This window comes from Cololabis saira, chromosome 2 (assembly GCF_033807715.1).
Source record: "Cololabis saira isolate AMF1-May2022 chromosome 2, fColSai1.1, whole genome shotgun sequence".
NCBI lineage: Eukaryota > Metazoa > Chordata > Actinopteri > Beloniformes > Belonidae > Cololabis > Cololabis saira.
The window spans coordinates 30,871,290-30,887,402 of record NC_084588.1 but is presented as its reverse complement, the minus strand read 5'-3'; the positions used below and the strand labels follow the sequence as shown (position 1 = coordinate 30,887,402).

The window sequence follows — 16,113 nt, the reverse complement described above, 5'->3', positions numbered from 1 at the left end:
CTTAACAAGAATATTTGTCTTATTTCTAGTTAAAATGTCTAATTTTAGTAAAAAAATCTCATTACACTTAAAAAAAGACTCATCCCTGGAAAAAACAACAATTTTCACCTGTTTCAAGTAGATTTTCACTTAAAATAAGTAAAAAAATCTGCCAGTGCAACAAGATTTTTTTTCTTGTAATAAGAAGATAAATCTTGTCCCACTGGCAGATTTTCTTACTTATTTCAAGTGAAAATTTACCTGAAACAGGTGAGAATTGTCACATTTTTGTGGTGATGACTCTAACCAGAATGTTAAATGTAAATGTTGAAATAGCAGTAAAACCACTTTCATTGATGAACTGACATAAGGGATGTAAAGGGGGGGTGGCAGTTTTACAGGGGGGATGATTTGGACCGTTTTTATTTCAGGGTGGGGATGCCATCCCCCTCATCCCCCCTCAACTCCAGTACTGGCTGTGATAATGTACCGGTTTTTTCCTAAACTTCTGGAGGGCTTAGGTGATGTGGTTGCAGGTGGGGGGTTGTGGGTCTTCCCCCAGGTACATTTGATGAGGGGGCTGGGGGTGTTATAGTGGTAGGGAAAACCCTAATGTATCATATCTTATCTTAATAATTGTGTACTGTATTGCTCCCTCAGATGAGCCTGACCAGATGGATCAGAACGAGGAGCTGTGATCAACACCAAAGCTTCCTGTGATGCCCAAACACAGTGGTCAGACCCAGGGATGGAGGACCACACCTATTCTATTATTTACGTGCTGGAGATGAGGTGATGGGTGACCGTGGTTTCACAGTTAGAGACTTGCTGGAGGAGTGTAGGGGGAAGCTAATCATTCCAGCATTCACACGCAAAGGATGCCAGCTGACCAGTGAGGAGGTCACTCGCACACGCCGCATTGCTCATGCCCGCATTCATGTTGAATAAGGAACCTGGAGGTGTACAAGATTCTTTCTCAAACAGGACCAAATTAACTTTGTGCCCAAAATTGACAAAATGCTCAAGATTTGTGCTGGTTTAGTGAATTAAAGAGCTGAGTTTATTTCAAGTGAAAAGTGAGAAGACATTTAATATTGCACTTAAACATACTTACATATTTCATTCATTTAACATTTTCTGAAAACAATTTAGGTACCGTTACACTTACAGTATCTTTAACACACAACTCTCAACAGGTTAAGTGCTGTATGTAGTTTGTAGAGCTGCACTTACATATTTCATTCATTTAACATTTTCTGAAAACAACTGAGGTCCAGCTGCAATTGTTGTTTTTTTGAGGAGATAAAAGTCTAAATATTGTGATTTCAGTTTGTCAGGTGTGAATATTTTCTGGTTTCTTAAGTCCTCCGACAGTAAACTGAATCTCTCTCACTTAAGACACAAATGTAATGTGCTTTTGTTAAACAATATTTTTGTGTTAAAATGTTTTGATTCATGTCCCAATATTGTATGTCCTAATATGTCAGGAGGGGATCTTTCAGGTTCTGTTTTTAATAAAACTGAAAACAAAAATGAAGTCTGTTGTACTGTTTTCCCCCTAGCTTTATACAGAGGGGCAGAGCTGAATCTTCTTTGTACCAAATTCATCTACAAATGTTTGTGTGAAGCATGTGTGAAAAGTTCTGGAGGTGTTTCATGTGTGTATCTGAAGTCTTTGTCAAATTAAATTTGGAACTCAAGGTGCTCAGTTGGTGTCCAGATAACCAGCTTGCAGCTCTGCAGCCCCAGGCACATCACTGCCAGCTGGACCTGAAAGAATAAATATAAAAGATGGCTTACAGTTTGTCTTAATGTAGGTTCACAAGTAGCCTACCTGTCACATTAGTTCATAGATTATAAGCAGTACTCGAGTTGTAAAAAAAAAAACCAGGGGGGGATGGTGGATTTTATCATATGGGGACAGATCATTTGTGCTGATTACAAATAATATAATATATTACAAACAATAGCACTGACCAAAAACACCTGCAGAAATACTGCAGGAATGACATAGCAGCAGTTAAATGCAGCCTTCTGTAAGCTTTAAATATCCACTGGGCTTACATCAAATACATCAAAACACAACAATAAAAAACACTTTTCTGAACTTATCAATATGACTCTGTCCTTCACAGGATAAGTAAAATGGATCACTGCAAAAACTCAAAATCTTAACAAGAATATTTGTCTTATTTCTATTTAAAATGTCTCATTTTAGTAAAAAAAAAATCTCATTACACTTAAAACAAGACTCATCACTGGAAAAAAGAACAATTTTCACCTGTTTCAAGTAGATTTTCACTTAAAATAAGTAGAAAAATCTGCCAGTGGAAGATTTTTTTGCTTGTAATAAGAAGATAAATCTTGTCCCACTGGCAGATTTTCCTACTTATTTCAGGTGAAAATTTACTTGAAACAGGTGAAAATTGCCAAATGTTATTTTCTGGTGATGACTCTAAATGTTGAAATAGCAGTAAAACCACATTCATTAATGAAATGACATAAGGGATGGAAAGGGGGATGATTTGGACCGTTTTTATTTCTGGGGGGATGCCATCCCCCCTCATCTCGAGTACTGATAAGTAACAATATTTACCCACCTGGAGGAGTATCCACTTTGCCCATTGGGAAGAATGAGATACTTCTCATCTTCTAAGCATTTCTTCACTTCTTCAGGTCGTCCTCCCATCCCTCAACAGCAGGAGGCAGAGGTGAGATGATATTGTCCCGTTTGAGCTGTGACAGGTGGTGTTTCCACATGTTTTATATCCCCGACGCTCGGAGAAAGAGGGTTAACGCGTTCACTCAGCATGTAAACAAACGCCGGTTGGGGCAGCACCGGAAGTAGCTCCCACAATTCGCGCAAAGCCTCATGGGCCGTAGGAATAAGGTGGATATGGCTCTTTCAACATTTTGGGTTGCCGACCCCAGGTCTCACATCGCTCTGTATTCACACCACCGGCCGCTAGGCAGCAGTGTAGGTCATTTTTCTGCAGCATAGTAACTCGATCAGGGATCCAGCTGCTGTAACAGGAAGAGGCCTTTCAAGGTAGAGATGGTTCAGGAAGATGGTTCATTCAGATAATACCTAACCTTGGTTAGGTATTATAATAGATCCATGTATTATCCCTGGCCCTCACCTCTGAACCCCTCCAGGGGCCAGGGCAACCTCAAACCAGTCACAGTTCTTTATACAGTTAACACCACAACAACCCATATTACCTCAGACTTCAAAAGTGCGTTTCCACTAGTGGGAGTTCTGGGTAGATTGTATGGCTCGATTGTCTCCATTATCAGGCACAGCCCTGCAAAAGTGGCCCCCAGGAACCTTCAAGGGCTGACAACGTTCCTATAGTAGGAGAGGTCCTCAGATTGGCCTACAAGAACTACCTGACGGGATGTCTCTGCGAATATGGATTTCTAAATTATGTTCAGCACTCTCATGACAACTCATATGAACCTACTGGACCACAAACATTTTGCTGCTAGTACATTTGATGAAGATGGAGATGACAAGAAAAAGATTTGTTAATCTCACAACTAACCACTAAATTGTCAAGGACAGTTACCCCCTTAGCTATGCACGATCGGTCAATCAAAAGACCCCACAAATAATTATGCACATAAGTACAGTTTTGCAACAGATTTTGCAACATGACTAATGAAAATACAAATTTTGATTTTTTTCCCTTCAGACAAAACATAAAGAAAAAAAAATTATTCAAAGAGATCTATATTAAAACTTTATTAGGTGCATAGCATTTGCAGGGAAGGCTTGTTTTTACCTACACAGAATAACATAAATGTAATCGATACTGCAGTACAGAAGTTTTAGTTCTATTACAAAGCAATTACAATCATCTAGTCACTTCTCTTGAGCACTTAAAGCACACTTGAGGTGGTATGGCTTAAGACATTATAGTAAATGAGGGAGAGAAGATTAAAAGATTCCCGGGGGCCCGGCGGGACACTTTAATCTGCAACAATAAAACATAATTCTGGTTTCGACTGCATCTCCTCTGGGCACATGTACAATCTTTACAACTGTTTTAAGAAACATTTTAGAAAAAGAGTAACTGCGAACCCCTGTGGATTTGTTTTATTGGTATCAAGTTAACTAAGTGTTGAAAGAAAATCTACATTTTTAGGTGTAAAAAAAAAAAAAAAAAGGGTATAAGAACTTTAAAAAAATGGAGTCCTTCTCAACTTTGGTAAAGACTGTCAAATTAGTTAAACATAATTTGTCTAAATTTACACTGTAAATACACAGATGACAAAACTGTGATTTCAAAAAAAGCCTCCCCACGATGTGCATCCAAAACAATTCTGGCTCTTAGAGAGATTTCTAAATCCGTGATGTTTAATCACAATAATACATTTACCGTGTTAATTTTGGCTTGCTGGTCCTTTTTATAAATCATTTGGTCAGAAAAAGAATGAAAAAGGGCGACGCATGCAGGTGGTATGCTTAATCAGGTGATATTTATAGATGAGTAACTGCACTCTGTAATGTGCATGTTAATCAGTGTATTAAGTACGGTACTGTTTACTTTAAAGGCACCAAAGCAACATGGAAGTGGTTAGCTGTCTTGTATCTCCTGTAATACCACTTTGACCCACTAGAGGTGCACTTATTTGGATCTTATGCCAAGAACTGACACATGGGGTATGCCCCAAATTAGGACCTGCATGATGAAATCTACTATTTTGAGTAAAAACATGTACATTGACAATTTTGTCTTTGTGTAGTACACTGCAGATATCCAGGCAGTTACTCAACCGTTATGTGGAAGTGGTGGGAGAGATGTTTGGTACATTTTCAGTTTTCAGTCATCTTCAGCATTTATAATAGTGCAGATTCAGTTTATCATTTGGAAAAAAAAGGAAGGGTGGGGTTGTTACACCTATAACAAGCAAACTTGGGCTCATTTTATTGGGAATAAATGGTCAAAAAAAATTCTTGAAATTAACTTGGTGATAACTTGGGTAAAGCAGCCGAAAAAGAAAGTTCCCCGTCATCATTTCCGGTAAGAGCACAACAGTAATTAAACACTGAGGCAACATTTGTTCACACGCAGTGTACAAGTACGTACGTAGTATGTACTTGTAGCCATGAACATTTTTGTAATATGCACACCCAAAAGTAAACTTTGGGCTCTATGGATTACACACGTAAAGACATACCCGAGATTATCAGTATTCATATAATTAAGATTTTTCTTTAAAAAAAGAAAAAAAAAAATACAAAACACTGATGTAAGAACCTCAAATCGGAGAACAAATGACTATTACAAAAGGCCAGCAAATACTGATTTTATTGAGCCTGTTCTAAAATCTTTCATCTGCAACCAGATCTGAAGCAACATAAATGAAATGCAGCGATGCTACATTCGTTTTAGTCGTAAAACGTGTCCGCCACCTAAGTGAAGGTGCCACTCCAGGGCTGGAGCAGCCTGGTCCCGGTGCAGGGGCCCTGATGTTTATGGGGTAAAAATCACATTCTTCTTATGAGTACAGTCAGCAAAACTACTATGTATTTTTGTTTAATTTTTTTCTTCAAGGGGGGATTTTGAGAACAACCAATCCACAAATAAATTAGATTATATAATTAAACTGTATATATCTCTGGAAAGAGGCATAGGCACTACAGTGATTAAAAAGAAATATATGACAAACGAATTTCTACAAATAAAAGAAAATAAACTCATAAATACTCGACACTGGAAATATTAGTTCTATTTTACAAGTTGAAGAAAGACAGTCTCAGATAAGTCATCTCACCAAAGTCAGCTTTCCTTCAGGTGTAAGGTCCCTTAAAAACCTCTGAAAACTGCTCACACACACACACAACGTGATTACTCATATTATCATCATCGGCTGTGTAAGTTTACATTGTCTCCATCATAAAACAGTAGCCGTTTCTGGTTTTAAAGCGAGTATAAAGTGTAACGGTGTTAACATGTTTGTAAAAAACACAAACATAGAAAACAAGACCACAATAAGGCATAAAACTGAGCTAATGTCTATTACCATCAGAGACCAGCCCCTTGTTCATGCATACATTTACAGTGAAATAACACATGACATGAATGGTTTTTGTTTGCTGGAGGAAAAAAACAAAACAGAAAAGGTTGACATGAGGACACAATGTCCAAGAAAAGAAAGTTATCTACACTGATCTTGAAGTTAAACTGCACATCAGTAAAAAGAAAAATGTTTATGAGCCATAAAACTGGCCGGTTATCAGAATTTACACAAAGCAAGGTTCGATTCAAACTTTGGTCCTGGGCCCAGCGGCTACCTGCCGATGAGGACATAAGTCTGTAAAACTGAAACGTGTAAAATGGGCTCTTGTCTTGATAATACCAAAACTTGGATGAGATGTACAGTCAACAAAGGATTGATTCTCATCAACATTCATCAAATACATTTGCATTTACAGAACTGGCTCTTTTCTCGCTAATTTCAGAATAACATTCCAGTTCATGTGTCAGGAAGTGATGCATCAAATGACGCATACACTTAATGATCTTCATCATGGCAAAAATAATAACACGTTACATTACTATCTTGATTAAAAGACTTTAAATTTATCCAGTTTTCTAGTGTATAAAAATGAATATGTTTTTGGGTCTGACAACAAAAACTAATAAGTTAAAACTTTTTTTTTTGCATACAGTAACCAGCTGTGATTAATTTAGTCACGCTGAATGAAACAGCCTAGTGGACAGATGTTTTGCTAGTCTGTTCACCTAGACAAACACTAAAAACTTCTGATCAATAAATGAATGTCTGTTTTCACTGTAAACAATGACGAATTGTGTGATGGAGGTAAAAAAAAAACAAAAAAAAAACAAAAGCACCAATCACTGTGGTGAGAAGAGGGGACAAAGAATTGCAACATAAACTGCTGATTTTACTTGTAAGTCCGTCTCAGCTGGTGTTTGTTACATTTTCAGCACCATACAGTCTTCACAGGCTGCAGTATAGTAAAATCTCTTCAGCTGAAACATATCAAAATATAGGAGAAGATATTTCTCAATTATTTGCTTCCCTGTTGTACTACAGGCATGACTGTACCTAGACAAAAGCAATGTAGAACAATTTTCTGCTTGTGCAGAGGGCAAACTATGATACTAAATAAAACCAATATACAGTATAACCCCCATCTGACCAACAGTATATCATGTTATTCATGAAAAAAAAATCTATTTTTGAGATCTACCAGAAAGATTTTGACCGTACTTTTGACCATTATCTGATACTATTAAGATTCATAGTATCAGATGGGGATTGAGGATTGAGGAAAATCTACACAATACACTAAAACCTTTAGCTTCGTTTCTACAGTTCTTTGGCCTCTTATTTCTCTACGCCTCTCTTTCAACACACTTTCTGAACCATGTGAACATCAGATGGTTTCCATGCCAACCACACATGCCACACAAACCATCCAGCCAGATCTTCCTGTTAAACCACATGCGTTATCGTCCATCCAACAAAAATACAAGAAAGAAAGAAAAATCAGGTGAGCCTCATTCACGGAAATCACTAACAACTTCAGAGACTTTTAGAAAACATTAAAAGAACCGACAGATGTTACAGATAACATTGTTGTCGACTCACTTGTGGACAGAAAGGAAGTTAGGTAAATTCCAAGCTCATTAAGTTAATAGTCTTTAAAAACAGAAAGCTGGAGCTAAATAGCTGAATTCTACTTCTCTGAACAGACTCACCTGGAGTCCTTCCACATATTCATTAGAGTTTCAGCTCAACTGAGGAGTCAATCAGTCATTACGTTACAAAAAGGTGTTCCCTAACATGGCCTAACATGCAGAGCCAAGAAATTTCTACTCTAATTCCTGGTTTGCTTATTTAGAGATGACATTAATTAGTTTCTCCTTAGGGTCACTTTCTCTTTTTAATGCCTGAAGAGACTGGCTGAGCAAGGCCAGCAGCTCGACTTCACAGCTCTTACCAAATAAGTTTAAAGGACCAGAAAAGCAGAGGTGACCAAATCTAAACACATAACACAGGACCAGTTCACAAACATTTACCTGCATGTGGTTTCCAATAGATTACGTTTGGATCGTTGTCGTACATTTTACAATTATTCCTGATATTTACAGTGAAACGTTAAAAAAAAAACAAAAAAAAAACGTGAATAATAAAGAGTACAAAGGTTAGTATGAACGTGTTAAATTGCTGCCGGACTCCTGCAGGCTGACCAGCAGGTCATCAATCTTCTCCATGTTCTGAGTAGACATGCTGCTCTGCACGGGCCCAGACTGGGACAGGGACTGGCTCAGCAGGGACTGGATGCGTGCGTCGCTCTCTCTTTGGTTCTGACCGGACTGGCTGATTGCTATTATCTGATCTGATAGCGTGTTTCCAGGAGTGCTCATCAACTGGCCGCATTCTGCAAGAAAGCACGGAAAAGGAAATTAGTTAACAAAGACACACACACACACAAAAAAAAAAAAAAATATATATATATATATATATATACCGTATTTTCTGGACTATAAGCCGCTACTTTTTTCATAGGTTTTGAACCGTGCAGCTTATACAAAGGTGCGGCTATTCTGTGGATTTTTCTTCCACCGCTCGGGGCGCTTTAACCGGAATTAGAATCAAAACTAAGACAAAATAAATGCAAAGAAGAATACGCTACTTCTTCTTTAGCAGATAGAAGTAGGTAGAAGCAGATTTCAAACAGATAAATAGATAAATAAATACCGGTTATTTTCTCTTGGTTCTGTCCCGTTTTAATCATCAAAGTTGCTGCTGTGTTAAAAGACACTGTTAGGAAAGGATCTATTTAGGTACAAACATGTACATCATTTACAGTTCAAAATCCTTCTGTACATGTAGTAAATATCTAATCTAACAACATAAATATCTGCGGCTTGCATATCTTTTTTTTTTAATAGAGCAGATGCGGCTTATATACAGGTGCGGCTTGTATATCTTTTTTTTATAATTTTTTAAAAAATAGAGCGGGTGCGGCTTATATACAGGTGCGGCTTATAGTCCAGAAAATACGGTATATATACTTGAGTGAGTAATGAGCCTGAGGATGGCAAAATATTTGCCATATCACAATGATTGATGGTTCTGTTGAAGTACAATTATATATTATGAAGAATTTCCACTAAAATAAGACCTGGAGAACATGTCAAAGATGTTAACTTAATACTTCACAAGGCGATAGAGATGGGAATGAGATGAAAATAAACAATATTAAATCAAGGAAATACCTATTTAAACATGGTCCAGAAGCAGTGGGTTGTTAACAGAAATCAGGATAAGCTCAAACTCGTTCTTTTTATTTGATGTTTTGGTCTCCACTACCTCACAAGGAATACTTGGCTCTTTAGCTGCTAAATGTTTCTATTTTCCCTGACACCAGCTGCCTGCTGCAACTGGGAACACTAATGAGAGCAGTTAGACTGAACCAAAAGCAGTAGAAGCAGTAAACCTGTAAAACCAAAACAAATGAGCAAAAAGAGTGTTTGATGCTTTAGAGAGATAATTGGGTGTTGCCACCTTTATAATGTTAACTTTAAAATAGTTATTTAAACTTGAGGGTTCTTTCTTGTTATGTCATTCCAGCAGTTTTCACCAGGTGTGCACCTGGATAATAAGTCCCTTACCGTTCTGAATACCAAAAAGGAAGAGTTCCGGTTGTGGAGGCTGACTGGGCTGATTGATGCTTCCACTCGCAGCGCTTTGAAACAGAGTGACAGGTTGCTGCACAGGGGAGGAGGTGGTGGTGGTCTGGAGGTTTGCCACGCCGTTCTGGGAGGCAAACATGGCTGACTGTGCAAGGTCCTGTGCAGCTAACCCTCCTTGCAGAGATGACATATTGGACTGTGGCATGAAGAGGCCCACAGGCTGTTCTTGTTGGGTGTTGGCGCCGCCACCCAACTGCATGGGCTGCTGCTCCTGAAACATGACTTCCTGCTGCGGATCAGTGGGATTCCCTAAGGCCATGGGCTCGGGTCGATTCTGCTGATTTACTGTCACCATATTGGCTTGAGAAAAGAGTGCAGAAGGGTTTTGAGGATCTTGGGAGTCTAGACTGCTGCTGGTCAGGGGAGTCATTTGGCCTTGGGTGGTGAACAGGAGGCTGGAAGCCGGGGGTTGTGTGGACAAGGGATTTCTGCAAAACAGTAGGCCAGCCTGCTGTTGCTGCTGCTGCTGCTGCTGGCCGGGGGACAGCGCATTTTGGGGTGAATGTGGGGATATGGTCTGAAACAGAGATGCCTGCTGGGTTGGCTGCGTGTGGGGCTGAGCCTGGGGGGGCTGCTGTTGCTCCATGGGGCTTCTTTGTCGGATTGGAGACATCTGGGCCTGGCCCTGAAACACTGACTGTTGTTCGGGTGAGGATGACTGTAGAGCACTAAGGAAAGCCAGCTGCTGCTGCTGCTGCTGCTGCTGCTGTTGAGAATTACTGGTTGAAAGCTGAGTGGGCAGTGAAGGTGGAGGAAGGAAAAGTCCAGGGGTTGATGGTCGTTGATCTGGGGATTGGAGCACTGTCATGGTGCTTTGGAAAAGTGCAGCCTGGACCTGCTCCTGGGAAGCTTTCTGAAACAGAGCTCCTTGAGGATCTTGTGTTTCAGTCAAAGGGCTGGGATTGTGAAACATGGGTGGTGAAGAATGAGTCGGGGTCTGCTGGAGAAAAGTACTCTGCATAGTACAAAGGTCATTTGCCTGTTGGAAAAGAGCTGCTTGCTGCTGCTGCTGCTGCTGCTGATTCTGCTGTTGCTGCTGGTCTGGCTGGAAAAGTGATCTCTGGTTTGTTACCACCCCTTGTGCTGGACCTTGATGCTCTGTATTTTTGCCCTGTGAGGCATCCTGAAACATGCCACACTGCATCTGAATCTGAGACTGAAAAAGCTGCTGCTGTAAATTCTCCAAAACGTGCTGCTGCTGCTGAAGCTGCTGTTGTTGTTGTTGCTGCTGGATTTGCTGCTGCTGTTGCTGCTGAATTTGTTGATTTTGAATCTGTTGTTGGTGCTGGATGTGCTGCTGCTGCTGCTGCTGCTGCTGCTGTTTGGTTATGGAGCTCTCAGCCTGAAGCGGTAAGCGGCAGTATCCTTTAGCTTTAAGATGCCTTACTGCCTCTTCCAGCTGGGCTACTTCATCCGGAGGGAAGAGTGGTAGCTGCTGCTGCTGCTGCTGCTGCTGCTGCTGGGGTGCAGGTTCGACACATATCCTCCCGACAGCTCCAGAGCCGCTGCCGGGCCTTTCCTGCCTGAGACCGTCCCTGGGCTCCATGAGAAACTGCTGTGAGCCCGGCGGGAGCAGGGAGTCTGTCGGCAATGGGAAGGAGCTGCTAGGAGCAATGTCCTGCTTCTGGATGGTGCTTAAAGGCTCAGCATTGGTAAAAGCATTAGTCTGGGCTTTTTCAGGATCAGCTGCAGGCTGAGACAGGTTATTGTTGAATACTATGTTTTTATTTAGATGTCCTGCTGCTAATTCTGAGTTCTGCTGGGTTGAACAGAGGTCTCCAGTCTGCGGTTGGAACATGAAACACAAGACAAAAGCCAGGCGTGAATATACCTTTACAGTGCTGTGTTGTTTTAATTTATGAAGATGCCCATCATGAAATTGCCTGTTTGTGATAATAATGAATAAAGTGAATTTAATTTGATCAAATGGTAATGTAATTTACAAAAAACAAAGGTTTTCAGGACAGCATGTAAGTAATGAGGCAAAAATAGTTTACCTTAAATACTCCAGACGACTGAAGGTTGCTCGTCACCTCCATCGGAGTGATGTCTTCTCTCTTCACTAAAGGCAACATGGAAGGTATCAAGGCACCGTCTACAACTGTAGGAGCAAGAGCAAGCAGGAAATAAAGCTTTTCAAACGAGAGGCTCACAGAGCTTTCTGAGTGACTGAACTCATTCAACTTCTAAAAGGTTAAAGGAAATATTTAAGGTTAATCTACTAATTAAAAAAAATACTTACCTTTAATTTGCTCATCGAAAGAACAAGTCTTCACTGGGGAGGGCATCTCTTTCTTGACAGCAACATCGTTTTTCACTGCAAAAGTGCAAGATTAATGTAAATATTGAGTGTGATGGCCATGTTCTTTTAAAGTATTGCAGCTAAATGTAGTTTATTGGGTAATTTTAGTAGCTTGGTTGATTGCACAATTTACGAAGAGACTGTGTAGAGACTCTCTCGTAAAGACAGCTGCTGACAGTAAGAGCTTTGCAAATCAATTATTTTTAACACTTGCTATGATTCAACTGAACACTAGGTGACAGTGATGAGCATCAAGTCAAAACAGTGGCACTGCTTGTTTTTGTAGAATGATGTGTCACCCTCTTTTAATATCCAAAAAAAGACTTCTCTTAGTATAACAAACCACAAAGTAATTAAAAGGTTATAAAAAAAGAAGCTGTGATTAGATCTTCACATTTTCTGCCAATGAAATTAGTAAAAAAAAGAAAAAAAAACTGAAACCGACTTACACAAACCTGGATCTGGAGTGTACGTAAACGGCTGGACATCATGAGACCGTCCAGCATTTGTTACCACATAGATTCCCACACATACTGATGCAGTAATGGCTTGGTTCTGGTATGGAGGCACCTTCACTATCAAATGATTCTTGAGGATGACCATGAAAACAAAATAAAAACAAAGTTAGTGATGAAGAATGCATACATTAGTAAGACTCTAAAACTAAACTAATGAATCCAAGTAAAGATCCATGCAAGCTGACAAAAGATGAAAAATTAACAATTGATGGTTTAAAAATGCTTTTACTCAAATGAATTAAAATATAACACAAACCTCAATCAGATACAAAGAAATCTCCAGGGTTCAACATGGTGAGAACATTTTCTAAACAGATTCACCAGCTTACTCATTCCTGACCATTTCATGGGCAAAGGTTAAATGTGGACTGTTAAGACACACTCAGAATACCCTCTAAGATTGAGTGTAATTAGGTTAGAAAACAATGAAACTACTCAAACCTTTGAACCAGCAGCCATTTAAGATGATTACATCTAAAGCCCCACACAAAACCGAAATGGCTGCACCGCTCCGCTCGTCTCATTAGTCATTACCAATAATCATTTGTCACAAGAATACAATATCTCACCTGGTGAAAGAGCTCCATGTCAATTTCAGCTTCTGACTTCCACGATTTCTCATCTGGAACAGAAAGATGGCATGACGTTTTAAGATTAAACATTAAAAAAGAGATTAAAATAGGATGAAAATGAATTCTTTGAACGTGGATGAAATGTTGTTTTCTCACCTGAAACACTCTCTTGAAATATGACTTTGGTGTCTTTGAGAAAGTTTTTGCCAATGATAAAAACTTCTTCTCCGCCCCTCACTGGACAACTGTGGAGTGACTTCTTCAGTATTTCAGGCACTCCTGCAGGCTGGGCTGTAAACACGGAGGAGAGAAACACATTGCTTTCATTAAAATTTAAAAACAAAACAAAACAAAACAATAAAAACAAACCCCACATTCTACACACCTTTTCCCAAAAATCACAGAATGATATGGAGTCTGACACATATTTTTTGTATTTAAACATGAAAGGTTCATGGAAACACAGGTAGTAAAGGAAAAAAAAGAAACAACTTTGATGAGACGTTCATTAAAACAGAAAAACACTAGTTCTAAATACAGCAAGACAATGAAAAACACTGAACTGATTGTTTGACAAATCTGTCAAATGTACGAGCTACCTTCAAAGAGAATTTGGGTTCGTGTATAATTTCTTTGCAAGCGGCCTGGGAGAGCCCTGCTGTGCTACCTGCTGATGCTGCACGTCATGTCATCACCTCATCTGTTACCTGGCTGCAAACACAATACACCCATGTATTCATGACATGCTCAGGAGAATTCAACCACCTCTGTCTCTGCTACTCTTCCAAATATCTAACAGTTTTTGATCTGGGTTTTAGTCATGTTTACTTTTTATTCATTTATTTTCTCAATACTTCACACGGCAACATTATAGTTTCCAGTTAAGGATTAATACAGTGGTGGACTAATACCCTGCCCAGGATTGATCCTGCCTCTCACCTGCTGAGCCCCACCTCCACCTCAGGGATCCTGATAGTCCCCATCCTGGAGTCTGCAGGCATCTTGCCAGTCTGCTTGCCCTTCTGCTCTGCTCTTCTTTTATGTTTTTAATCTAGAACATGCTGAACCACAGTACTATTACTCCTTTTCATCATCTCATGTGTGGCATGCACGGACGCACGCACACCCACATACGTAAACGCAGACAGATGCCAAGGGGATTACTATTTTTTTTTGTTTTGTCGAAAGACATTTCCCTAGCTTGGTTACTGGCTCTGTGTAAACAATAGATGTCTGGACACCTCTATTGTTTTGTCCTTTCCCTCTCTTCATCCCTGACTATTCTCAAAGCAGTTATCCTAAATCCACATGCAGTTATTTTCTTATGGCTCCAAGCGTCTTTCCTGTTTGTAAAAAAAAAAAAGAAAGAAACACACCCTCATACTGGAGGCATTATTAAATGACTAATCTGGATCAAATCTTTCCACACTGTCTCCAAATGCTGACATCAAAAGAAATTATTTAATGACCTCTGGTTTTAATAAAACTGAGAAACATGGCCTGAAAAAGTTCAATGGTAATCATTAACTAAGTAGGTTTTAGGTCAACTGTCTCTCCCACTTAACCTTTCGGATTCGGGCGCAGCTGCTTTATGTGATTAAAGTTTACGTTTCAAATTCTGCAACAATCTTTGCAGATTGCAGCATAACATCTACAAACTGTTTTTTTTTTCATTTCATATGATAGAACTGTCTCAGAGGCAATAATGTAAACGGACTTACTACACAAGATTGGAGATGAAGGAGTCTGTAGTGTGAGCACTGATCCGTCCGAGCGAGGGATGCTGACCCGAAACACCAGCCGAGCACGTGTGCTCTTCTTCTTGGATCCCGCCACACCAATACGGGCCTCAACATCAGCATTACGCAGCTTCAAGATCCCAACACAATCAACCCTAAATCAGAACAGCATCCAAGATTAAGCTTGTTTCAACTTGCAGTTTTAATAACAAAACTCTTTTTTTTTTTGTAACAAGAATAAATCTCAACATGCCACTCAGTGAGTTATTTCCCTCCTAGGTGATGAAGTGTTTACATGCTTTAGAGTTCATGTGTAACCATTATGCAATACTTTTATTAAAAATGAAAAAAAAAAACTTGTATAAAAAATGTACATACGCTAATGTCATGTTGTTGCTTGGATCAAGGGTCACCTCGATGACAGTTGTGCCGTCAATATCAACCTCTTTGCATGCCGTGGTATTGCGACCGGTGACTCTACAAGCTTGGTAAAATCCATGAGGCTTCACACGCCCAGCGTCGTTGCCAACAAAGACTTGCAAAACCACCGTCTCATTCACGCCCTCCAGCTGTGCAAGGAATAATAAGACATTGTTTATCTGGACAAGAACATGCAACACAAAAGGACATTGTGCATTAAAAATTATGAACGACAAGTTTTTTAAAACTTCCACTGCTAATTTTTTGCCCAGTCTAGCCTTTTGGGACATTGTCATGGTTATCGTGTAGCTGTACTTGTGTCTCTTCAATTTTCTCCTCTTCTCATAAAGCCAATAACATTTCCCCACCTTTCCATGTGTTTCCCTCACTTTGTTACTCTTACCAATTAATTAGGTTTCATGCCTGCTGCTCATCTAAGGAAAAGAGTGTTTTGCATTTTCTGCTGTTAACTTCTCTTTCATTTTCTGTATCTTTCCCCTTTCTTCTGCAGCACTTACACTACAACCCTACCAACTAATCCTGCTTTGTACGCCTGTCCACATAATCTGATCAACAGGCTGGGCGGATGAAAAATCCCGGCGGAACAATGTATTCTGCACCCTTTCAGGTTCTTATAAGAAAACCCTCAGCTGTTTCACAGTTATAACCAAAATTACACTCATTTCATTAAGTTATCCATCTTGGTCTTCTTTCTACAGCTCCATAGCTGGACACCTTAACAACTGAAGTAATGTGACTTAGCTGAATCTCTGGCAGGAATATCACAGTATAATACTGTTATAATATAACAGGAATATCTTTCCTTATTGCTTGGGAATCAGTATT

At 39.6% G+C, this 16,113-nt stretch overlaps 1 protein-coding gene across 5 annotated transcripts in view; it reads right to left on the bottom strand.

The window, feature by feature from the left end:
• Window positions 1-5,506: 5,506 nt before the first annotated feature.
• The window catches only part of nfat5b (nuclear factor of activated T cells 5b), a 43,540-nt gene continuing 32,933 nt past the window's right edge, over window positions 5,507-16,113 (bottom strand). For 4 of the 5 annotated variants that reach the window (XM_061743251.1, XM_061743267.1, XM_061743273.1 and 1 more), the window contains 9 exons: window positions 15,226-15,416; window positions 14,830-15,002; window positions 13,265-13,399; window positions 13,106-13,158; window positions 12,468-12,606; window positions 11,959-12,033; window positions 11,714-11,817; window positions 9,636-11,499; window positions 5,507-8,398 (listed from right to left, as the gene is read on the bottom strand). In XM_061743251.1, the coding sequence (XP_061599235.1) occupies window positions 8,163-8,398; window positions 9,636-11,499; window positions 11,714-11,817; window positions 11,959-12,033; window positions 12,468-12,606; window positions 13,106-13,158; window positions 13,265-13,399; window positions 14,830-15,002; window positions 15,226-15,416 (2,970 nt within the window). In that variant the 3' untranslated portion in view covers window positions 5,507-8,162. The remainder of the gene's footprint in view (window positions 8,399-9,635; window positions 11,500-11,713; window positions 11,818-11,958; window positions 12,034-12,467; window positions 12,607-13,105; window positions 13,159-13,264; window positions 13,400-14,829; window positions 15,003-15,225; window positions 15,417-16,113) is intronic. The other variant, XM_061743259.1, reaches the window with a different exon arrangement.